Source organism: Gouania willdenowi, chromosome 8 (assembly GCF_900634775.1).
Source record: "Gouania willdenowi chromosome 8, fGouWil2.1, whole genome shotgun sequence".
Classification (NCBI taxonomy): Eukaryota; Metazoa; Chordata; class Actinopteri; order Blenniiformes; family Gobiesocidae; genus Gouania; species Gouania willdenowi.
In genome coordinates, this window is record NC_041051.1 from 10,768,793 (window position 1) to 10,793,920 (window position 25,128).

A 25,128-nucleotide genomic window follows, 5' to 3' on the forward strand; every position below is an offset into this window, starting at 1 on the left:
CAAAAGGATATCGATTTATCAAATAAACGTTGTTCATGTGAACAAATTCCCTTCAAATGTATAGTAAAATATAAAAATGAGAAATAGTAAATGTTTTGTATTTGTAAGAAAAATAAATAAAGAAATTTAAAAAAGGCGATAGTAAAAGCTTCTGTTTACCATTAGTGATGACGTCATCAAGCGGCGCCGTTGCAAATCGGATTTAATGAGTTCTCCATTGAAAGACGATGACAAGTTTAAAACAAGCCTTAAAAACTCACTTTGGCTTCGACACATTCAGGTCCAAACTACAGGAAGATGTTGTTAATGCAGTTATCAAAGGTAAGTGTGTGAACAAGCTGTTTGTTAGCGGTGTATCTCTTTTTATTGAGAAGTTATGGAGACGTTTAAAGTGTCTAAACTAACGCTTTAGTCCAGTTTGTGTGATGCTGTGTGTAACGTGTCTGTCCTGTAGGTAACAGGGACGTGTTCGTGTGTATGCCCACCGGGGCTGGAAAGTCTCTGTGCTACCAGCTACCTGCAGTCATGGCAGGGGGCATCACTCTGGTTATATCCCCCTTAATCGCCCTCATCCAGGTCAGTATTAAACCTTCAGCTCCACAGTAACATGTTTAGAGAAAGTTCATATAAAGAAGGTGCTCAGAGGAAAGGTGTGTCTGTCAGAATGATCCTGTACATACGGATAGAGCAGTGTTTTTCAACCTTTTTTGAGCCAAAGTACATATTTTGATTGAAATAGGGACACCACCAACAGAAAGTGTAAAAAAAAAAAGGAAATTTGGAGCTAACATTAACAAAATAGTGTCATTCTTATTTTATTTTATTTATCTCCAGTTTCAGTTTATTTGTTTGTTTCAGTCTAACAAAAATATTCAAACCTAAATCACAATAATATTTAAAAAAAAAAAAAACCAAACAAACATGTATAACAAGACTGAAACAGGCAGAAGCAAAATGCTGATTTGCCCAACATAAATAGAATTCAGGTAACTTTCATACAAAAGAAATGCAAGCATTTAACAATTACATTTGAGTTGCCTGTTTTCAAATAATGCAAAATTTATAAATACATGCAGACCCTTTCCAAAAAATTTGAATATTATGGAAAAGTTGTTTAATTTCCATAAGTCCATTCAATAAGTTAAACTTTCATAGATTATAGATTCAGGGCCCACAATTTAAACAATTTCAAGCATTTATTTGTTTATTTTTACATAATTTGGGCTTCCAGCTCATGAAACCCAATTTTACAAATGCCAAAAAAAAAACACAAACATAAATCTACTGCTTCACATAACTCTCTAAAATATATTGCGATATTTTCTTTTTGAAATTAAATAATGTGTCACTCATTTTTATGTTTTTATCAACAGAATTTCACAAATTAATCCCAAGAACAATCAGACATCTTTGTTTAACTACTAATCTTGCTTTTGGTAAAATAAACAAATGGATCTCTTAGGCTGTTTTTACTAGTCTGTAGTTAGGAGTATTTTTGAACGCTTTCTGGAAGAGTATTTATTTTTGCTTTGAACATTATCTGTTATTTTATAATAAACAATGTCTTTAAATTTCACAAGTTTTGATTTAACAAATAAAGGCCGTGTGTTGTGATAATATCCTGCTTTGTTTATCAATCGTACTGCCTTTTTTTTTTGCAATAAAACAATATAATTGATTATGGTTTTAAAAGTGGTTCTAAACAGTACGTCATACTGTATATGGTCGTATCAAAGTGTAATAGATTGTAAGCAAGGAATTGTGATTAAGTAAATCTTTTGTTTTTTACAAGACACCAAGTGTTTTTGAGATTTTTGTCTTTATATAATTTACGTGTTTCCTCCAAGATCAAAGATATGCTCAATTTCATCTCCATTTATTTCAAGTTTTTTTTTTCTTCAAATACCTCATTTTTGGTTCCAAAAATCATAATTTTTTTTTGCAATGTTAAGTGATAATTTGTTAACATCAAACCAGCTTTTAAGCACTGCAATTTCTTTTTCTATTTTTTGCCAAAATTTCATTATTTCTTTCGAAAACAAATTATAGTTGTGTCATCCACAAACATAAACAATTTGAAAAGGTTTGATACATCACAAAGATCATTAATAAAATTTGTAAATAATTTAGGTCCAATCACAGAGCCCTGTGGTATTCCACAAACTATATTTTTAAACCCAGATATTGTATTTTTTAATTGAACACATTGTTGTCTATTTTCTAGATAGACATCAGAGCAGGCCCTCTGATGCCTTACTTATCTAGCTTATCTATTAACTGTCTGTGGTCAATAGTTTCAAAGGCATTTTTCAAGTCACTGTAGATGGTTATTGCAAATTCATCATTTTCCATAGCAGTGCTGACTTCCTCTAACATATGCATTACTGCATACGTAGTTGTTCTATTTTCCCTAAAACCATGCTGCTGCTGCCTAAGCAAGGTGTTCTTTTCTAAAAAAAAAAAAAAATTCAATTGTTTTGTGAAAAACTTTTCCAAAACTTTTGAAAATTGTTAAAGAATTCAAAGTGTTCTGAATAGGAATCAAATAATATATATATTTTAAATGTTTTTTTGTATTGCTGTTGTCGTTTTGTTTGTTTGTAGTACTGTGGGTTTTACCGAGTAATTTTTTGTCTTTTTCTTCTGTTTTTGTGTATTTTTGTTGTCATTTTGTGTTATTTGGATTTTTTTTGCGTATTTATGTTTTCCATTTTGTTCATTTTTGTAGTAGTTTTGTGTGTTTCTTGAATATTTTCTGTATTTTTCTTATGTTTTAGTGTATTTGTTCATATAATTTAATGTATTCTTGCTGTTTTTTTGTGTATTTTGTGCCTCACAAAATTAAACTGAGGACCGCATGTCTGCTCAAAACAAATCTTAGAATTATTTGTTCTGCTTTGAAGCTTTCAGTTCCATCAGACCTTGAATCCAGTTTCATGTCCGCTCTTGTTTCTCATCAGGATCAAGTGGATCACCTGCGGGATCGTAACATCGCCGCCTGCTCCATCAACTCAAAGCTCCCGGCAGCTGAGCGCCGTCTGATTCTGGCTGACCTCGGCAGCAGCAGCCCACGGCTGAAGCTCCTCTACATCACCCCAGAGATGGTGGCCTCATCCTCATTCCAGCCCTGCCTGACTGACCTGTGCTCCCGGGGGCTTCTGTCCTACTTGGCCGTGGACGAGGCTCACTGCGTCTCCCAGTGGGGCCATGATTTCCGACCCGATTATCTGAAACTGGGAGAGCTGCGGGCCCGTTTGCAGGGCGTTCCCTGTTTGGCCCTGACGGCCACGGCACCAAAAAATGTACAAGAGGACATTGTTAAGTCGTTGAGGATGCACATGCCTTTGTCGTTTATGTCGCCGGTTTTCCGCAGTAACCTGCACTACGACGTGATTTACAGAGATCTTTTACCAAATGCATACGTCCACCTCCTTGCCTTTATTAAGAAAGCCATTGCAGATGAACAGGTTTGTCGACTCCATTTATTAAAAACAAATTCCTGTATATATGTTCCACTTTATTAAAGAACAGCATGTTTACATACACATTTACAAAATGTAAATCAGGTGCACCAGTAAGCTTCAATCTCTGGTCCTTGAAACACAGAAAATAATCGAACAAAAAGCGCACTTAATAGGCAATAAATCACGTGACTCAGTAAAGTGCTCAATGTAAAGGCAGTCAGCTCTCTCATTGACTTTATTTTACTTTTAGAACCCTAAAAGTGACGTAATTTCTCTTTACCTGCTGTTTCTACCAGGGCTGTGGCATTGTGTATTGTCGGACGAGGGAAGGCTGTGAAACTGTGGCCCATCAGCTCACGAAACTTGGAGTTTCAGCCAAACCTTATCATGCAGGTAGGTTCGATTTGGTTTTTATAAAGCTTTTTGTGTGTATCTGGTGGAATCGATGGAGACAGATTCATTTGATTGGCGTTTGGCTATGAAAGGCTAATGGTCCACAATTTGAGAATCAATAAAACTCGGATAATGACAAATAGGGATGCACCGATATGAATATTTTTGGCCGAAAATGAGAAAACCAAGGCTGAAAACTGAAACACCAAAACAAATGATTATGCAAATTATTAGTCCCATTGCATTTATGGGTATAAATGTGTATTACTCTCACTGAAATGAAAATATTGCAATTGTATCAAATAATATTAATGCTTCAAAGAATAAATCTTTTAAAAATATGAAAATATTTAATTAGCACTAACATTCCAACAATGCACAATGTAAAATAAAATGTTTAACTTGTCCCTACTTATATATTAAATAATATTGTACAGTCCTAACACGTGTTTGTTTGCGTCATCATTTCATTCTGTTCCGGGCGAAAACAAAAAATGCCCTTTAGGCTTTTGGGAATTTTTTTTTTTTTCGCTGGCTGGAATTTTGGTGCATCCCTAACGACGTTCTTTCTAATTGTTCACTTGAGATAGATGCAGCATTTAGGATAAGAGTTCGAATCCCTGTATTCGTGTTCAGCTGCTTTTTGACTTGTGCAGGTCTAAAGGCAGGAGATCGCACGGAGGCCCAAAGTGAGTGGATGCAGGGAAAGGTTCTGGTAATTGTTGCTACCATCAGCTTTGGGATGGGTGTGGATAAAGCCAATGTCAGGTAAAGCAATACATCAAGTAACTTGAGAGCATTTGTTAGAGATATCTCTTATGTAACGGGGTGTAAATGTAATTTTCCTGCAGATTTGTCGCCCACTGGAACCTAGCTAAATCTTTGGCCAGCTACTACCAAGAATCTGGACGAGCGGGGAGGGACGGCCTGCCCTCCTGCTGTCGAATCTACTACTCCCTAAAGGACAAGGAACAAATCTACTTCCTCATTCGCCAGGAGGTCAAGAGGAAACAGGTCAGGATGTCGACCCCATTAGAAGAATGCAAAGAGGAGCCACATTTCCAAAGGTGATGGGATCATTGTTGTAAAATGTCTTCACAGGAAAAACGTGGCTCTGCAAAGGAGTCCGACAAAACCGCTGTCAAAGACTTCGAAGCCATGGTGTCGTTCTGTGAGCAAGAAAGGTAAGTGAAGTATGCAGAGCAGTCATCACGTGAAAGGAACCTTCATTAGGAACATAGCTTAGTAATCATCTACAATAAAGCTTCATATACCAGTACTTCCTTATCGCTCATTATATTTACATTCACCAATGTATAGAAAACATAGATTATTTAGTTAAAGGAGCATAGGGCAGGATTAAGGAATACATAGTGACATGACGGCCATTAGCCATCGCCATAGCAGTGCAGCTAATACTGTGACACGGTTATTTGTTTACTCGCCGTTAATGTGACTGTTTACTGCAAGTAGAGGATGGATGCCCGACCAAAGCCCGACGGGATGGGTCGGGTTCGGACAGATATTCAGAACTGATGGTCGAGTTGGGTCACATAGTGTCCTTGCTGCAGCAGTGAGTGCAGCTTCAGCGCTGCAGTACTATGGAGCAGAGGAGGACAGCTATGAAGCATACACCGCTGATAGAATACAGTCCTTTTTCTGCGCAAGAACATGGATTATCCTTAGTTTTGATACATGGATTATGTAAATGGATCCACTGGGTTTTCACTGTCAGTTTCTGGTCAGACTCAGACCAACAAATGCATTCTGATCCTCACTCTGTCAGAACTCTGGTCATGCCACCATGGAACCAAACAATAGTTTGGTCCACTGCGCTTGTCTTCTTCATCTACTTCTTTATTTCCAGCAGAGTGGAGGCCGCTCTAAGCCATGGCGTTATGTCTGTAGAACTATGCGGGAAATTCTGGCCCTGAATTGCAGAACAAAATGTATCACACAGTCTGTTGAAGGCAACAGGGAGATATGCGTGTGGGCTCATTCTTTTTGCTTTTGAATGCTTCATCACCTATTAACATTAAAAGACTTTAAATAAATGTAGTTTTTTTTTTTTTTTACAAATCCTGCCCAATGCTCCATTAATAAGGAAGTCCAGTATAGTTTTTGTACAGCAGAGGGCGCAGTTGCACACAATAAAACCACCAGGATTTTGCATTACACAGATATAACGTTGCTGATCTTTTTCTTTAAGTTTGATTGGTTCCTAGTGACCACGATTGTGATGGATAAAAAACAAACTTTTCCCCTCTTTTATTCCTTTGATCTCCCAGAAATGCCGTGGTTTCCCTTGGCTCTGTTTTCATGCTGCTGTTTTAAAAGCATTACTTGAAGGCTTGAATGCATGCAGGTGTGTTCGGGCAGCAACAAGTGGGTTGGGCCTTGAGCAGAACTTTGCACACAACCTGTTTGGTACCCACATAAGTGAGTGGTTGTCCTGCATTAGGCTCTGATGTCTTCTATCCGTACGGAGCGGAGGGGCTCAGATGGTGCTCTCTTTTGATTTGCCCTTGTCACGGCAGCAGCAACAGCCGCACACACACGTCAGCAGAAACATGAGCAGGGCCACCACTGCACGAGGGAGAAACACACAGTTGTGAATGTCAAGTTATTTAAGCAGCAGAAAAATGATGTGCAAGCACGAGCAGGAACTCACAGATAAAGGTGAGGAGGATTAAGAATGCTCCCAGCTCAACGGGGTCAGCATTGGGCAGACCCTGAAGCTTAACCCATATCATGTTCAGCATCTTCTGCATCTCCTCTTTGGTATCCATCCTGAGGCAGAAACCAGGTGGAAGTTATCAAAAAAAGGCCACATTTTATTCCATTCTAAGCAGAATCTGATGACCAGAGAAAGTAGAGTATTCTGGTGAAGAGGAAAGTGGTTAGTGTTTAAAGTCCTGGGTGTGACAGTGACACATTGGCGTGTCAGAGTGAATCTGTTGACAAGTGTAAGGATGAAAACCTACAGGTTAACCCAGATTAAAGGACAAAACCAGAAACAAGGAGCTCCTGTGGTCTTTTGAATCCTTATGTACACTGTACAGTGCATGTGTACGCTGTGTGCACCAGCCTCGGGTAATCTATTGAGTCAGCACTGAACTGCACAACTGGGTGTGTCGCTTTTAGACGCTCCCAAAGAATTTTTCACACTGAACTCAGTCAGCCTACAGTATTTGGAGTATTGCCATTAGGATTTGTGGATTAATAACTCCCTATTACAAGAAAATAAATCGTAGCAAAAAGTGAAATATCTTAAAGTAAGACAATATGTTTTTTGGCCCGATCAGATATTATTTCTTACCTGTTAGTTTTTTTTGTTTGTAAGATTGTACTTGCATTAAATCAATCTCAAATCAATCATCTTTTTAGTTGTTATAAAAAAGCAGGTTGGACAAATTTGTTGTTTTATATTTTAAGTAAAATCAGAAATGTATTACTCACAATATGCAACATTATCAAGTATTAATTAATATTATCAGTTATCATATCAATTGTATTAATTGTCATTTGTGTCTGTTTGGTATGTAGGTATGCATCTGCATTTTTTTTTTTTTGATCAGTCTTTTTTTTTTTTTTTTTTTTTCACAATGTTAAACAAAAAAAACACAAACAAAACAAAACAAAGACCCCCCCCCCCCTCCAGCCCCTGCTATACCGGATCAGAAAATAAAGTTACATATCTTTGTTGCACTGATTTATATGCAAAGTACAAAGCTTATGTGAATTAAGAAAGTTTATCAGCAGACACATTTTCAAAATGAGACAAAAATGGCAGCCACTGGTTATAAAATGTATTAATAGATCCTTTCAGTGTATATTTGATTTTTTCCAAATGCATATGGCCCATTACTTCTTTCACCCAATGATCATATGTTGGAGGACGTGGATCTTTCCATTTATACAATCTTAGCCTTCGAGCCAACAATGAGCAAAAAGTAATCATACCGATTTGATGCCCACTTAAAGCAGCGTCAACAGGAATCACCCCGAATAAAGCAGTCAAGGGACAGGGATGTACCGCTTTCCCACAGATGCTGGAAAAAGCCTCAAAGATAGATTGCCAATATCCAGAAAGTTTCGGACACTTCCAAAATGTGTGCAGATGCATAGCAGGAATTTGTTTGCAGCGGTCACATGAAGGATCCAGGTCCAGATTGAACTTAGACAGCTTGTCCTTGGACCAGTGCAGGCGGTGTACCAATTTAAACATAACCACAGCATGTCTAAGTGAGATCGAAGAGGAATGAATGTTCTGTATGACCTTTTGCCAAACTGAGTCCGTTATGGTTTCATTCAGATCGGTTTCCCATTTCTGCTTGAGTACATCCAGGCTGGTCTCATGGTATGAAGTGAGCAAAGAATAAATCCTACTTAAAACCTTTGTAGTGTTCGACCGACAGGCCAGGATTTCATCCACCAGTGACCAAGAGGGACATACAGGGAAACACTCAGAGTTAGACCTCACAAAGTTTCTCAGATGTAAATATCTAAATAAATGTGACTTAGGAATATTCAATTTTTCCACCAACTGTTCAAAGGAACTGAAAGTACTGTCTATATATAAATTGTACAAAGAGTGTATTCCGTTCCCATCCCAGATGTTAAAGGCCTCATCAGTCACCGACGGAGTAAACATATGGTTCTTTGAAATGGGTGCTGTGAACAATAACTTGGTCGACTTCAAAGACCGCCTACACTGATTCCAAATTTTAACTGTGTGAACTACAACTGGATTGGAAGAGTATGATGACATGGACAGTTTGAAAGGTAATTCAGAACAAAGCAGTGAGGCAGAAGAGCTACTGTAGATATGATCGAGCTTCTCTCCAAAATTACCCAGCTAGGTACTGCAACATCGCTTCTTAACCAGTGCAACACCGCTCCAATGTTAGCTGCCCAGTAATAGTACATAAAATTAGGGAGTGCCATACCACCCAAAATGCGAGGTAGCTGTAGTATTTGCTGGCCCATTCTTGGATGCTTTTTATTCCATATAAAAAAGAAATCTGTCCATTTAGGTTAAAAAAAAAAAAACGATTTTGAAAGAAAAATTGGTAACCTTTGAAAAGTGCTTCACAATATCAGCTCATTCACACTCACAATCCCACACCAATGGGACGGAGCTGCCAAGCAAGGCACTAGTCGACCAATGGGAGCAACTTAGGGTTCAGTGTCTTGCCCAAGGACACGTCGACACACAGACAGGTAGATAGGACTGGGTGATGTGGACCAAAACTCATATCTCGATAGTTTTTCTCAAAATGGCGATATACGACATGAATTTTGATTCATCTTTTTCTTAACTCAATAAAGTGTGACGAGAAAGACAATTTTGGGTTAAATTTGCTGATGTGAAATGCCACACAGGCACATTTATTAACAAACAGCTGCACAATATGTCTGCCTCTTTGGGCTTTTTCTATTTTAAGGGACAGCACGTGTGAGTGAGTTTTGTTGTGGTTTGTTTAGGGGAAGGTCTGTGCTTTTCATTCAGTTCTGAGAAGTAACGAAAGCAGCGACTCCTAAAACGACTATTTTAATACAAAATAAGCTGTGAAATATATATCTCAGAAATATGGAAAAATTGTAAAGAAGGACATAGGGCTGGGCAAAAAATCGATTTAATTGACTAATTAAATTTGTAGATAAAAACGATTTTTACTTTGCAAATTCGAGTTTAAAAAAAAATAATAATATATATATATATATATATATATATATATATATATATATATATATATATATTTCAATTTAAAAAAAATTCCCACTAGTTTTTTCAGACTTTTTTGCGTTCCGATGTGAGCCAGTCCCCTCTTTGTTTAGTTTACCCTTTGAGTAGGCTATATGTGCGCCACAGGCATGTTCAATTTTTTCTTCACACTATGCTGAGATGCTAAGGGAAGAGTTCACTATTTTTTTTAATGTTATGTTATAAAATATGTAGTTATCTGATTTCTTAATCAGAAAATTTAAGCTACTGTGAAGGCGCTGTTGCACTTTTGCTTAAACCTGGGTTAAAGCTTGAAATATTTGAATGACAGAGCCTCATTTACTTTTGATTTTGGGATTGTTCTATGCATTTTAACTCTTGTGGACAATCACAGCAATAAAGTTGCACTTTTGACAATATATCTGATGTCTACAGTCATTTTTAGGTGCAGTGAAAAAAAATCTAATTGAAACTCATTTTTTTCTTTTAAAAAATGATTTTTTTTTTAGGCAAAATCGCCCAGCCCTAGAAGGACACCGTTTGATTGTACTATGTGAATAATATTAAATACTTGTGTGAAGTTATTTGTAATGTGTGATTGTATAAATAAAAACAAGTAAAAAAATACATACACATCTCAATATAGGCAATATTGTCATTTTCTATATTGCTAAAACAGAAAACTTGATATATAAACTTGAGACAAATTCTTGATTCAAAACAAAACATTGCAACTGCATGATTCACACATCTCCACGTATTTCCTGTTTTTTTATTTAGTTTTCCATTGTTCCTAATTCACAGCTGCCTTTGTTGCTGACAGGTTCAAATCTATACACACATTCCTCACATTCTTCCTTACAGAGTGGTTTTTTTAAAGGTTTACACACTCGGACTCTTTCCTCTGAGACCTTCTGTCACTAAGTATCAATGTCAACTTAAAACCTGTCAGTGAGGTGAAGGTGGTGATGATCTCTGCATGTCGTCGTCATTCCTCTGGGTTTTAGTGCAATCCAAGTGAGATTAAAGATAAATCCATAACGAGAGATGACAGGCTGCACGAGTAGTTTAGGAAAAGCAAGGGAAACGAACCTTGTTCACTGCTCCCCCGTCCAAACTTTTCCTTGTCACCGTTCCTCAAAGTGTTGTGAACCTGCAGAGGTTTCCTTGCTGTGTGCCTTACTTTTCTCTGTCTGTTTCCATTGCTTTTGGTGTTGTTGACAGCCAGTGAGTGACTCCAGTGAGTGTTTGTCTGCGTCTATCCCCACCTCTTTCTGCTCAGACCGCTGCTCTGGGTTTCATTAGAGAGGAGGTGGCACCCGTTTCCAGTTTCAGAGAAGCAGTCAGTGAGTTGTCGGCTCGTCTGCTTCCCACACAGACTCTATATATGCGCGTCTGTGAGAATGTCGCTTACGTAACACAGAACCTGCACCAAGGGAGGCCTTTTTATAGAAAGACCTGACGATTTCATCTGAAGCTGGGATTTGAACACAGAAACTCTGAGAAGGAAACTGTGGTCTTCCTGTCAGGAATGAATGAGAGCTTTGAGACTGAAAAAAACTTAAAATGGGGGGAAAACAAGAAGCACTGAATGCATTTCATTCATAATCCAGCATACTTGTACTTGTACATCAGACTAATGAAGTCAAATAGCTGAGTGTGTGACCCATTTCATACCCTAACCATTGATTGTGCCAGTGTGTGATGGTTATACAACATTGAACAGATCAATGGTGGACCAGTTTGGGTCTGATGAAAAGATGTGTCCTACTTACTTTACTTAGATTCTCACATTAATGCAGTGTTTTTCAACCTTGGGGTCGGGACCCCCATGTTTTTGTTTTTGTTTGTGGCTAATGGCATGTTGCAACCAACATGAATAGGTGCATATCGCTGCCTACTATACTGGAGTGGGCCATCTACTTTAGGTTAAGCTACGTATTAGTGGTGGTTGTCAGTGTCCAATCCTTTCACGGTCCTGATTGTTTCAGATCCCTTCAACGCATGCGAGAAACGCGCCTACATCGGGTCGGCCTGTTTTACGGCAGTTCGTGTACTATTTAAACGTTTGAAACCCTGCTTTTTCAAAAGAATGAGAAATTTATGTTTTGAGTGAATTCCAATTTATTTTGGTTCTTGATTATCAATGTTGTGTTTTCGTGCATTTTTGTATAAATATCGTCTTGCTGTGGCATTTCCTTTTTGTCTTTTTTATTTTTAAATTAACAATTAAAAACACCACAAAAACAGTCACATATTTACATTTGTACTATTAAAATATTTAACAAACGTCGTATGGTCGGTTTACATTCAAATATTACATCCCGGGAGCGCTGTCGTAAAGATTGCGAGTGAAGGAAGTGACGTAGTATACGTGCATGTGTTTAAAGCAGGGGTTGTCAATTGGTCCCACCCTGGGACCCACATTTTGCCACGGTCATTAAATTGCGACCCACTTTTTTTTTTTTTTTTTTAGACTTCATCCAAACAAATGTAAAATAGCTGTTGAAAACACACATTTTTAAAACATAAATCTATATATTTTCCTGTACAACATGCATTTCACAGCATGCCTGTCAAACAAAGGTTTCTTTCAAAATAAAAGACAAGTCCAACATGAGACGTTTTTGACCGGCTGTCCGTGACCCACCCAGTACAGGTCCGTGTGTACTTAGCATACACCACCATTAGCTGAAAATCTTGGAGCAGTTCAGGACCCCATGTTGGGTCACCAGGAGTTTAAGTAGGGTGAAATGTCTAGTAATTGATTAAAAAAATAATTACTGTATAGAAACACATTTTGGAAATGTTTTAGCATTGTTTTTCAAATTAAAACAACAGTCTTGAAAAAGTGTATTCTATACTTTCACGTTGTCAAACATAAATCTAGTTAATAACATTAATAATGGTAAAATAGTCAAAAAATAATTTTCAGAAAAAATGTCGGTAACACTATACTTGAAGTTTTATACATAAGGCTAACATTAAGCTGTCAATATCTGTCATTAGCATGAATAAGGTGTCATGAAGTTATGGAGCTATGTTGGCATTTTTTGGGTTAGGTGGAGGGATCTAGTGGGTAGGGGTGGGAACCTCTGGGTACCTCACGATACGATACGCGATACAAAGCTCACAATAATGATTATCTCACGATATGACAATACTGCGATTATCGATATATTGGTCAGAAATCAATCTATGATAATCTGACATAAGAAAAAATACAATTTTTATTATATATCTCTAAAAGACAATAAATTGAAAAAGTGTCCTATGAACAGTGACACTATTTTAGTGCAACATTTCTGTAAAAAAGTGTCAAAATACCAATGTAAACAACTAAGTATCTCCAATAGTGCTTTCTGTAAACAATAAATAGGGTCTTTCTTACCAGTGACACCATTATATTGAAATATTCCAGTAAATAATATATTGGTTCCTTCAACAAACAGTAGTAACATTTCTGTGAAAACGTACCAGCACATTTTAGTGAAAAAGCAGAAAAGGTTTTGAAAAAAAAAAAAAACAATACTTAGCAGGAGCATATTGATAATCGATTGTGCGGAAAAATATCGTGATATATCGCCCTATCGAGATATTGTCACACTCCTACTCGTGGGGTTCGGTAGAGTTAGGGTTACAAAGGGTTAGGTTTAAGGTAATGAATGACAGCCTTCATGACACCTTATTCATGCTATTGACAGGTATCATGTCATAATAATGACAGCATAATTTCAGCCTTTATGTATAAAACTTGGTCCCCAATAAAAGGTTGGGAACCACTGCATTTTTTCTTTTGTTTCTCACTTGATCTAAAAAATAAACACATTTATAATAACATATCTCATCCCCTCAGCTGTCGCCACGCCACCATCTCCAAGTTTTTTGGGGACAAGACGCCAAACTGCTCAAAGGCCTGTGATTACTGCACCAACCCTAAACTAGTGCGAGCCCAGCTGGAGAGAGCAGCTACTCTCAGCACCAGGACAGCAGCGGCGCAGAGCGAGGGGCCCAAAGGACCCTTCGGCTTCCAGGCTGGCCTCTATGAAGGAGGGAGGAAGGGCTATGGGTTTGAGAGGCAGGAGATGCACAGCTTTCTCACACATGGTGACACTTAATGTGTGATTATTAACCCGTCTGATGTCACATCTCTGTAGGTACGACGAGGCAGAAGGAAGCAGCAGTGAAGATGATGCGATAAAGAGGAAAAAGGACTTTTCTGATCTTTTTAGGAAACAGATGAAAATGAGAAAGGTGAATCAAAAATGGCACAGACATGCATCAAAGGTTTGGCGTATTAAAAAACAACAAAGGGCCTGATTGTTACACTCAATTATCACAATTTTTAGCATAAAAGGCGACTGTAGCCATAGATGTAAGCACTATTTACACTGTTGGACAAACGTTTTTTAACGATGATTCCTTTTAATGGAGAATGAGGCCAAAAATGGTCATTTATAGAGCTACTGCTGCTTAGGATACTATTGCAAACGTATTAACAGGTATTTTATTTAATTTCAGAATTGGAATCAGAAATACTTTATTTATCCCAGGGGGAAAGTACTTGCGTTACAGAGGCCCAAGAAATAATACAAATAAAAATAATAAACACTAAACAAAGAAATAGAAAGAAAAGCATACATAATTAAGTAACAGACTATTAATTAAATAAGGATTAAATACAAGTGCACACATTACAGTAAAAAAAAATAGAATAATAAGTAATTATAATGCAAATATAATATAGATATATACAACAATAAAAGCTGTCAGGTTGCAGTGATGAATTGTACAGTTTAATTGGAATATATGAATTTAATTGGAATATATATTTATTTGTGGATCATTTGTGTGAACTCTTGTTAGGATTTACTAACAAAAACAAAAACAAAGCCTAATCATGCATTAAATAACAATAATAGTCGATATAATTAATTCAAAATAATTGATTTGCTAGAGCATTTTGTACAAAAACATGCAGAGACACTTGACTAAAATCATTGCTGGTCCTTATGAGTCTAACACCATCATAGAGGACAATAGTAGCATTAATGAATGCATCTACTCGTTTTATTGTAAACCTTTAGGGGAAGAAAAAACAACAACATCCATTTCTGGGTTTGTTTTTTTGTGTTCTGCGTGCCAGCTGTTGGCTGCAGAGGCCCCTCCTGGAAAGGCTGCTTTGTTAAATGACTCCCACATGTTGGAAGAAACTGTGAAAAACACTACGTCAGTGTGCCTATGTGGATGGAGGCCAAATATTTCACTGCACAGCAATAACAACACCAATCTCTATCTTTATAACCATATAAACCAACACAAAGCACTCACAGTTCACAGATGTTCTTTCACATCAGAAAAACTCAAAAGTCACTCATTAAAGTTGAGTTTTGTAATGAATTTAAACATAACATCTTATGTTAATTCTTATGTGACGTTCAACCTTATTTATATTTAGTTTAAATTAATATAAGAAAAATCTGTGATTTACACACAAACAATGGAATAAAAGAAAATGTTTTTTTTTTTTTGTAAGTTAAACGTTGCTGTGATGTAAAATATTTCTTTGGGTCTTGTAGAAAAACTAACTTTCCTTTGTTCTCAGAGCAACAACATCCAGATGGAAGAGTTGGAGGCTCCAGGTAATCCTCAGGAGAACAGTGAAAGTGATCATGTAGCAGCGTTTCAGGCTGATGTGTGCTGTTATTTAACCTGTTCCTCCTAATGTTAGATGGAGACTGTCCGCTCAGAGACGCCACCAACCCCAAGATTCCCAGGCTTTCTATTAAGGTATAAAACTAACTCATTTTTAGACTTATTCACACATCTGCAGCAACCAGAGGTGATTACAAGTACTTACGTTACTATAATTCAGTTGCTATTATGGGTACTTGTACTATTTCTAAATCAGTCATTTTACTTGTTCTTAAGTATGTTTTAAAATAATTAAAGTAATTCATTACATTTCTTCACCCAACCCGTACTGAGTGAATTATTTTTGTTTTAAAAATGATCAACGGACATTGTGAAACTACAAAAAAATTAAATAGCCAGAAAACAATGAAATGCATCACATCGTAGCCAAAAAACCAGATTCAATGTAATGCCAAAAGAGACACGAAACTATAAATTAAAGCCCGAGAATTAGATTTTTTTTAAATTCAATTCCTTGGTGTTATTTTTTTTAAATTTTTTTTCAAGAATTATACATTTTGACAAACTTTTTATTTTATACAGGTGTCTTTGTGGAAAATAAATTAGATTTTGTCTCTTTCTTTTTAAGTTTATACATGTGATATTTACTGTTTGCAGGGAAGGCAAGATTTATTGCCAAAAAAAGTAACTTTTACTTTGAGTACTATTTAATTGAGCTGCTCTTTACTTGTACTTAAGTATTTCATGTATGACTTACTTGTGCTTGTACGTCAATACAATTTCAACCAAGCATCAGTACTCTTTACACCTCTGGCAGGAACTCAGTTACTCAATGCAAAAAAAACAAATGGTACAGATGTGAACAGTCTGTGAAAATGTTCCACGTGTAAACATCTTACATTCTACCATAAAAATAATGTTTTTTTTTTTTTTTTTAAACATGTTTATTATCTTTTATAGGAAAGCAAAAACCATGCACAACAATACAATCCACACACACACACAAAATATATATATATATATATATAAACATCAGTAACAGCAGCAGCCCTGCTAGCAATCAAATCTGTTCATCAGTCCAAACTTCATTTTGTACATCATTACTCTCCAGAAAGTTGTAGAAAATTGTCCAGATCCTATTTAATGTTTTTGAAAAATAGCTTATCCTTTGAAGAGCCAGAAAGAGAGTCATTCCTTTAAGCCACTGAGACACCCCACAATTTGTCGGCTCCTTCCATGAGCGAGCGATGCATCGTTTTGCCTCCAGGAAACATACATTAAGTAAATACTTGACATTTTTTGAGAACAAAACGTTTTCAGGATATATATTAAGAATGCACAGTTTAGGGTTAAGAGGCACTTTTTTACTAATAATTTTACTGCACAGATCCAATACCTTTTTCCAGAAGCACACAACCAATGGACACTCCCACATACAATGAAACAGACACCCCTTGTGGACACTACATTTAGTACATGTGTCAGGGACACTCGGGTTAAAGCGATGCAGCTTGGCGGGAGTGATGTACTGTCTGGTAAGCCATTTATACTGTAGTAATTTGGAGTGTGTATTTTGAGTTTGAACTAGGGAGCAAGCTGCTGACCACTCCTCAACTGTTAAATTGGTCTGTAAATCACTTCTCCAAGCCCGTAAAATATTTTCCGAGGATTCTTTGCACTTGTTTACGAACAGGTTATACAATAAAGACACCTGTCCCTTGGACTGAAGATTATTTAAAACAATATTCTCTAGGGTAGTTAAACATGGAAGCTCTTGGCTATTATTTTGCCTAGACATTATAAAACTCCTGAGTTGAATATATTTGAAAAAATGCTTTTTAGGAATGTTTTAAATTGTTTGAAGCTCCTGAAATGACATTAATTTGATATCCTTGTAAAGGTCAGACACTTTCGCTGCTCCCTCATCAGCCCAAAATTTAAATCCGGGATCTGCCCCTACTGGTCGAAAGTTTTCGTTACCATAAAGTGGTGTAAAATGAGATGAAATGAGCGGTTTTTCCTCCCCTACATGAGCAAGAACACCGTACCATACCAATATCGTGTTCCTCAGGAAGGGGTTCCTCGTTTGTTTGATCAGCTTTTTCCTATCTGCCGAGTACATGTAAAGGTTTAAAGGAATTGTAATTGACTGGGATTCCATAATAACCCACGATGGGGGTTTGTTCTTAACAAAATAGAACATAGCTGCTCTAATCTGAGCTGCCCAGAAGTACCACATCAGATTTGGTAATTGCGGTCCACCTCTATCATAAGGAAAATACAACATGGAAAGCCTAAGTCTTGGACGTTTGCTGTTCCAAATAAAATTGGAGAAATGTTTTTTAATATTTGAAAAAAGGAGGGTTGAGGAGTCTACTTAGTATCACTGGCTGTGTGTATATAACACAATAAATACTGTGCTAAGAAAATAGTGTCATAACCTCATAGCCACCAAACAATAATAACAGATCTATTCACACAAAGCGTTGATAAAGTGTTAATGAAAAGGAGCGACTCTCATATGCTGCTTCAGTTAGTTGCCCATGGGATCGTGATAGTCGTCCCGTAGTTTCTGTACAAACCTCTCCGCTGTCGCTAACGTATCAAAAGTGTGGCGTCTTCTGTCGTATGTAATGAGCAGTATCGCCGGGTGAACAATCCCATACCGGAGGTCCTGAATTGAGAGAGACGCCAGCTCCTTCTTCACTCGGTCAAACGCCTTTCTTCGCTTTTGTAGGTCGGCAGCGAAGTTTGCGAAGAGCATAATCCTTAGGTTGTCGATAAATATACGCCCCATCATCCTCGCAGCCTGCATAATCCGTATTTTTTCGGCGTAGTTCAGGAGTTTCATTATTACCACTCCGGGTCGCGCCGACGGCCGCTCCCCTGCCTCGTTGATCCTCCCAATCCTGTGTGCTCTTTCAGTCAGTAGTTGACGAGGAAAGTTACTGTAGCAGCACCAAGCACCTCGGGCAGCCATTTCTCCAGAAAAGTGCCCAAATCACTCCCTTCTTTCCCTTCCGGAAGGCCCACGAGACGGAGGTTTGAGCGGCGACTGTAGTTTTCCAAGTCGTCCACCTTGTTTACCAACTCCTCAATAACCGTCTTCATGGTTGCGTTCTGGGTTAGCAGAGATGTAATGTTGTCCTGGTTAGCACTGATAACGTCTTCAGCTCCAGTAACACGCACCGTCACCGCCTTCAATTCAGCTTGTACCCACTGGATTGCTTCGAAAAGTCCGTCAAATCTCAGCACAAAGTCACTGTTCAGTGCCTGGATAGCGGACAGCACATTGTCTGGGCTGGGAGCCATGCTAACACATGTAGCTTCCACGCTAGCTTGCTGCGCCGAGTCTAATTTCTCAGATTTCTGACACTGTTTCGACAGCATCAGGAGCTTTGAGTTGTCACAGCAATAAGATATTTAATGGTCAGAGTTATTTGTAGTTAATTCGTTGCCAAATTCTTTGAGTTTGACGGAGGGGGTCCGAACACCTGTCCGCTCAGCACCGCGCCATAACCGGAAATCCCGTAAAAATAATGTTTGGCTTGTTGAACTTTTTATTTATTTTGTTTTTAGGCAAGGGAGCACTGCCTCTTCCTTCTACAGGAGGCTCTAAGTGACCAGCAGAGGGCAGAAGATGCTTCAAAGTAAGTCGAAATCTTACATGAAATGTTGTGCATTTAAATACCTGAGCTCCAACAGTAGCACCACTGGATCTTCTTCGTCTTCCAGCACCGACACCCTGAGCCTGGCTGCAGATATTGAATATGGCGTGTTTAAAAGTCACAAATCCTCCAACTTGTACAAAGCCGCAGTCCTGAAGAAGGTGAGCACAGACGTTAGACGTTATAAGAACACTGCAGATGTTTACTGAATCTAAATCTGTAACCGTCAAAGGTGTCGGAGATGAAGAAAGAAGCTCAAGCTCCAGCAGTGAATGAAGACGCTTCAGTTTCTTCTTCTCTCTCCGATGAACAGCAGGGCTTCACCTCAGCATCTGAGATTTATTCAGTAACGTTTCTCTCTTACACTCTCACCACACACTTCACATTTTACTTTTCTACCATTACTTTTGTTTATATTTTTATTATTGCGTATTTTTATTTTAGGTCTCCCAGAATGTCTGAATTGCCTTTGAGTAATTTATTAACGGCCAAAACTGCTGTTTAAGTTATTGATCATCAAATTATTATTATTATTTTTTTTTTCATTAGTTTGAGCTGCAGCCCTTTAAAGTACAGCTTCAAAGCCAATAAAAAATAGATGCTGTTGCTTCAGAAAAGCAGCAACAGCGCCATCTTTGGTTAAAACTGTTAACTTGGTGAGCCCATTAAAGCAGTGTGTGATCATCTGCTGGGCCTGGTCAGTGTTCCACTGTTATTGAATAAAAAATGTTTAAGTATACATCTAGACTGACAGAGTATGAAACATTCCTCCATGATACTAGATGACACTATAAAGCCACGATTGCTTCCTTTTTGGTGTGTTGTGGTATATTTTTTCTACGTCTAAGTAGGTGAAAACAATTGATTATCATTGAATCTGAGTTTTACTATTGACAAGTGTGAATAATTTTTTTAATTTTCTACTTATGTAAAATTGGGCGAGTCTTCCTAATTTGGATATTTCAATTACACTACACAAACCACCTTTTGAGGTGTTATTCAAAAGAGAAGTCAAATAATTCAGCAGCTGACTGATGTTAAATTGAAGAATAATAATATCGGCTTGTAAACGAATGGAAACTTCAATAATCAGAATCAAATCAGGAAATTGGGCTGATTAACCACCCGATGCATAAGGAGTGACACGTCTCAGAAACATAAAAAAAGTGCTGGTTTTGGGCTTTTCATTAAAAGAAAAAAACATTTTATCGGTCAATAAACATTATTAGATACAGTTGTGAGTCGTCTGCATAAAACTAAACATGAAATTTGTGTAGAATTTGAATCAATGGTCACGCTGTGTATCAGATAATCAAAAGGGTTCCTTGATCGTACCCTTGGGGAGCTTCATCGTTCGTAGTCAGTCAGATTTAGTGAATAAACTTGGTCACAAACATAAAGTGATCCAGTCTTGAACTGAAATTGTCCTTTCCAAGTTTTTGACTGGTACATCAGAATACTCTATAGAATATTTTTTTTCTTTCCTTACATTTTTTCCAGATGAAGCGTAGAAGAGTCGGAGCCAGCCTGCGAGGCTCATCGAACCCTTTCATAACCGCCAAAGAACTTCTGAAACCGTCGCTGTCGAATGACGACCCTAAAAGCCCGTTGGAGGGTAGTGGGTTCTTCAATGACGGCTCAGGGGAATCCTTCATCACAGCCAATGAGGAAAGGACCAAAGAGACAAAGACAGACTCCACATCATCGGCTGTATCTTCATCCATCAAAGCCAGAGCAAATGCCATCAGTGCCGTAACGAACAGCCCGACGAAAGGATGCAAAACCATGAGCAAGAAACAGCAGAAGCTGGCTGATGCGGCAAAGAGTTCACACAGTATTTTTCAGTACTTCACAAAGAAACAAACCATGGAGATAAAGCAGGATGAGGAGGAAAAAGCCAATGTTACAGTGCCTTCCTCACCATGTGGGACTTCTCAGGACTACTCCAAGAGACGAGGCGCAGCAGAAGCAATCAGCTTGGTGGAATCACACGATCTAGATGTGATCCTTGTTGACCAAAAAAGTGACGTCATTTTTCTAGACAATGAGGAGGAACCTCAAAAAGATGTGGTTTTAAACATCAAAGTCTCGCCACAACAAAATGACGCATCAGCGACAGAGTAAATCCTCCACAGTGCATAGTTTCTAACAGATATTTAAGAAAACTGACTTGTGTTTTTATCTCCACAACAGAATAAAACTACTCACAGAGGCAACTGTTACTCAGGAGGTAGGAGTGTTTCTAATCTTAAACGGTACCTGTAGTCGAACTGTATATGACATAAAACGGTTTTATTTATTACCAATAAACAAAATATGTGCACCTTTTTATATAAAACACATTTAAATGACTTTTTAGAACAATTTTATACCTTGGAGCATAAACTAGGCAACACTGTTCCATTGGTCTACAGTTTCTGAGCCATGACGGAGTGTAAAGCCAATGATTGCTATAACAACACAAAGTTAGAGTTAGGTTAGCCAGACGTTGGCTCCATAATATCGGTATGAGATACACACTTAAAACATTTCTTTTTGAACAAAATTTGGTGGTAAGCCCGAACCGCTTCAAGCTGAGCTGTTTTGAGAGGGATGTGTGAGCTAAATGCAGCTTGTAAACATACTTGTTCAGAGCACTTCTACGTTTCTGCTTACAGCGGATACTATGGGAGGCTGTCATGGCACCAACCGCACCCCTACCAGATTGTTCCCTTTTATTTCCTTGTGGCTAAATGATGAAGTCTATCAGGAGAACTTACCTGTTGATCAGGGCGCTGTCAGGTGCTGATCCTCAGAGGTAGCGGAGCATCATTAATGAACAGATATCCTTTCGTAACCTGGATGCTGCACTTTATTACTTAAGTAGAGGTTTTTTGCACGGTTGCTTTGCGCCGAGAGCCAACAGAAAAACTACACTTCCCACAATGTAAACAGACCTGTTAAGCCTCTACCTCCCACAATGTACCATGTCAATCAATGAAAGTTTGTCATATCCTGACCAAAATGGTGGTTCTCCATAGTTTATGCTCCAAGGTATAAAATTGTTCTAAAAAGTCCTTTTAATGTGTTTTTTTAATAAAATGTTGTTTATTGGTAATACAATAAACACATCTATTGTTGTATACATTTCTACTACATGTACCCTGTTAGTTTCAAAGAGGACCCGGTGAGAGGCGTTATTTAATTGTGTGTATTTGTCCAGATGAGCGAGGACGTAGGAGAGAGAAGGGGTTCGTCTCCTCCTGCAAAGCGCAAACGCTCTGACAAAACAATGTGTAAGAGAGTCACTTTCAGCTCAGCAGTGGAGGAGAAAGTGCTGCAGCCAGTCGCTGAGCCGACGAAAAGCACTACTCTGAAGGAAGCCGCAGACATAGTGGTGCGATACCTCGACCCCTTCTACTCCAAAGGAAAGTTTGCCAATAAGGTGCGTCCACAGAAAAGCAGCATGTGTGGATTCCAATCACGTTTGCGTGTTTTACTGATGAGTTTCTATCTTTATAGGAGCTTTTTAAGTCTTTTGCTCGATACTTGTCACATCTTCTTGCTGAAGGGGAAGATAAAGGGAAAGGCCAAGGTGAGAAAAGCATTGCGGGGTCCCCCAAGGATCAGTCCTTGGACCTGAGAATTATTAGTGGAAGTGGATACAGGGAACATACAAACCCAATAATCATACAACAAAAAATTAACATTTCATAATTTGGTAGAATACAACATTTAAAAACATGTACAAAGCTAATTTAAAAATCTTACCTGCAAATCTGCAAAAAAAAAAAAAAAAAAATATATATATACAGTATATTATTAAGCGATAAAGTAATTATAAGATTATAGAGATATTTTGAAAACTCAAATTGAGAACAGGGAGAAAAGAATGCTGCATTTTAGTTCATAGTTAGACTATGGGACAATCTAAATGATGACATCAATCTATTAAGATCACTTTATATGTTCAAAATTAATGTGAACTGTATTATGTTTAAGAAATATGAGAGAATTGTAACTATTGTTTCAAAATGAGTTGTGACAATAACTGTGTTGCATGTTTGCCTTTGTTTAATATAATTATTTTTTTATAGAGGGGCAGAAGTTTTACTTCTTTCTCCTCCTTTTTATTCATCTTTTTCTTTTTTTTTTTTTGCTAACGTGGAGGGGAAAGATATTTGTTTTAATGTCTTAAATCACGTGTCAAACTCATGGCCCGAGGGCCAAATCCAGCCCTTCCAAGAATCTAATTCGGCCCTCAGGAGAAAGTAAAAATGACAGAGAAAACATAAATACAGTACATGTGTAAATGAAACTCAACATAATTTGCAGAGGCTCACAGTTTTTCCCAGTGCTTATATCACATGATTGCAGTCATTTTTAATGTTGCACTGTGGGGAAAAAAAACCTCAAAATTCTTACAAAATCCTTTAATTTTTCTCAGACTATGACATGATATTTCCCTTAATTAAATAGAAATTGGTCAAAATCTAGGAAATTTAAAGTGAAGACCCTGTTGAGACTGATATCTGTCACTTATTGCTTGGATATGGTTGGTTTCTTACATATTTAGTATTTTATGTATACGTAGAAGTGCAAACTATGGCACAATAATGTTGAAATTACTCATTTTCTCGCATACAATCTGTGGCCTACTTGAGATCAAACGTCTCTGTATTTGTCCCCTGACCTAAAATGAGTATGAAACCCTGTCTTAAATGAACTGAACAAACAAACTCTTCATTTCTAATCCGTAATCCCAGTTAAAGCTGAAGCCAAGGCTCTCATCAAGAAGTTCTTCAGTAGAATCCAGCGCTGTGAGAGTGAGGAGGACTGGAAGAGTTTGAAAAGACTGGAGAACTGCAGCAACAGCATCAGCAGCCAGAACAATACAGGATGAGGACGGGAACGTTTTTTTTTTTTTTTTAAACTTTCCGTCAGTGCCTGAACTACGATCTCATCACCGGTGGAAGATAGCTAATGAGGATTATGCTGCTATTGCACTGCTTTTTCACATGTTTCTGCTGCTACGTCAATAATTCAGCAATACATTGGGAAGTGGTAACACATGACACACTGGCTATGATATAAAGTCAGATCAAAGAAGTAAAAAAACAAAACAATGACACAGTCTGTCTCTAAACTGCTGTAGGTTTGGTTTAATATCTAATCTGAATGTGTAATAACTGTTACTCTTAGTGGGAAACTGGATTAAGCTAAAATAATCTAATGCTGATTTAAACTAAGCCAAGTCTTCATTACATTGTGTATGTGTGTGTTTTTGTTTGTCCTACAGATTGTGTCCACAGTCTGTCGTAAATCTACCACATGTTTACAATAAAGTGGGAACCAGTAGGAGCTCTGCCTTATTGTGCTGGTTTCACTGGTTTGTGCACTGATGGATGGATGATGGATGATGGATGGATGGATGAGGAGGGGAGACGTCGCTGCCGAGGACGTTGTCAAGAAAGCGTTGACGTCACTTTTACATGTGGTGCGTTTGGGTCACCTCGGAATCTTTAGGTTTTTGCCTTGTCATCGCGGCACAGGAGGATGATTTATGGTTAAAAAATAAAGCTGTAGTGATTTAGACCAGAGTTTATTAATAGCCTAATAAATGTCTTAATAAGAATCTATTCGCATTTCAATTTATTGTCATTGTTTTAACACTGAAAGAGGCAGAGGTGACTTTTTTGTTTTCAATGTTGCACTTTTATTTATTTTTTTAAATCTAAGTAAAAGCACAAATGTTAGTTTTTATATGAACTCCTTTTAGTTGAGATAGTTAATGGCCTTAATTTCATTAAAGGCCAATAAAAATGGTATGAATTTTCAGTATAAAATGAGTAAAATGTTCTATTCAAATCAGTGTTAAAATGTTCATAAAAGGAATTGACAGTTCATAGCTAGCAGTAAAATATGTATAGAATCAGATAAGATTTCATGATTATATTCATTTTTTAATGTAGTTTCCCTTTGTTTAGTAAGAATTAAACTTCAAATCTAAGTTTTTCAAATAAATGCTCTATTTCAACATTTTTTTGTAATGCTTTTGTTTTAATTAATTTATGTGCACGCATTACATTTTTTAAAAAAAAAATTAAAATGAGAAAGTTGCATTTTTACCTGAAATTCGATTTTCATCGTATTTAAGAATGGGGTTTATACTCGATGTTAATTTAAAAAGTTTAAATATTTTCCAGTCGAGTCTCAGCGGTGATGTGTTACTAATTAGGCT

At 37.5% G+C, this 25,128-nt stretch overlaps 1 protein-coding gene and 1 long non-coding RNA gene across 2 annotated transcripts; one reads left to right on the top strand and one right to left on the bottom strand.

Annotated features, from left to right (window-relative positions):
- The first annotated feature begins 177 nt into the window (after positions 1-177).
- recql5 (RecQ helicase-like 5) lies at positions 178-24,436 on the top strand. The gene is made up of 19 exons (XM_028455051.1): positions 178-321; positions 455-576; positions 2,961-3,467; positions 3,761-3,857; positions 4,514-4,625; positions 4,709-4,871; positions 4,959-5,041; positions 13,442-13,663; positions 13,743-13,839; positions 15,191-15,227; positions 15,317-15,375; positions 18,820-18,890; positions 18,976-19,069; positions 19,141-19,254; positions 20,409-21,028; positions 21,102-21,138; positions 22,111-22,332; positions 22,410-22,482; positions 23,654-24,436. Exons 1-19 carry the CDS (start codon positions 228-230, stop codon positions 23,788-23,790), a joined length of 2,961 nt encoding a protein of 986 aa, XP_028310852.1. The 5' UTR covers positions 178-227; the 3' UTR covers positions 23,791-24,436.
- LOC114468263 (uncharacterized) lies at positions 3,469-11,019 on the bottom strand. Its single transcript, XR_003674625.1, has 3 exons — positions 10,678-11,019; positions 6,529-6,647; positions 3,469-6,443 (listed from the first exon to the last, which is right to left on the bottom strand). It is a non-coding gene; the product is annotated as an uncharacterized LOC114468263 (long non-coding RNA).
- Positions 24,437-25,128: the final 692 nt, after the last annotated feature.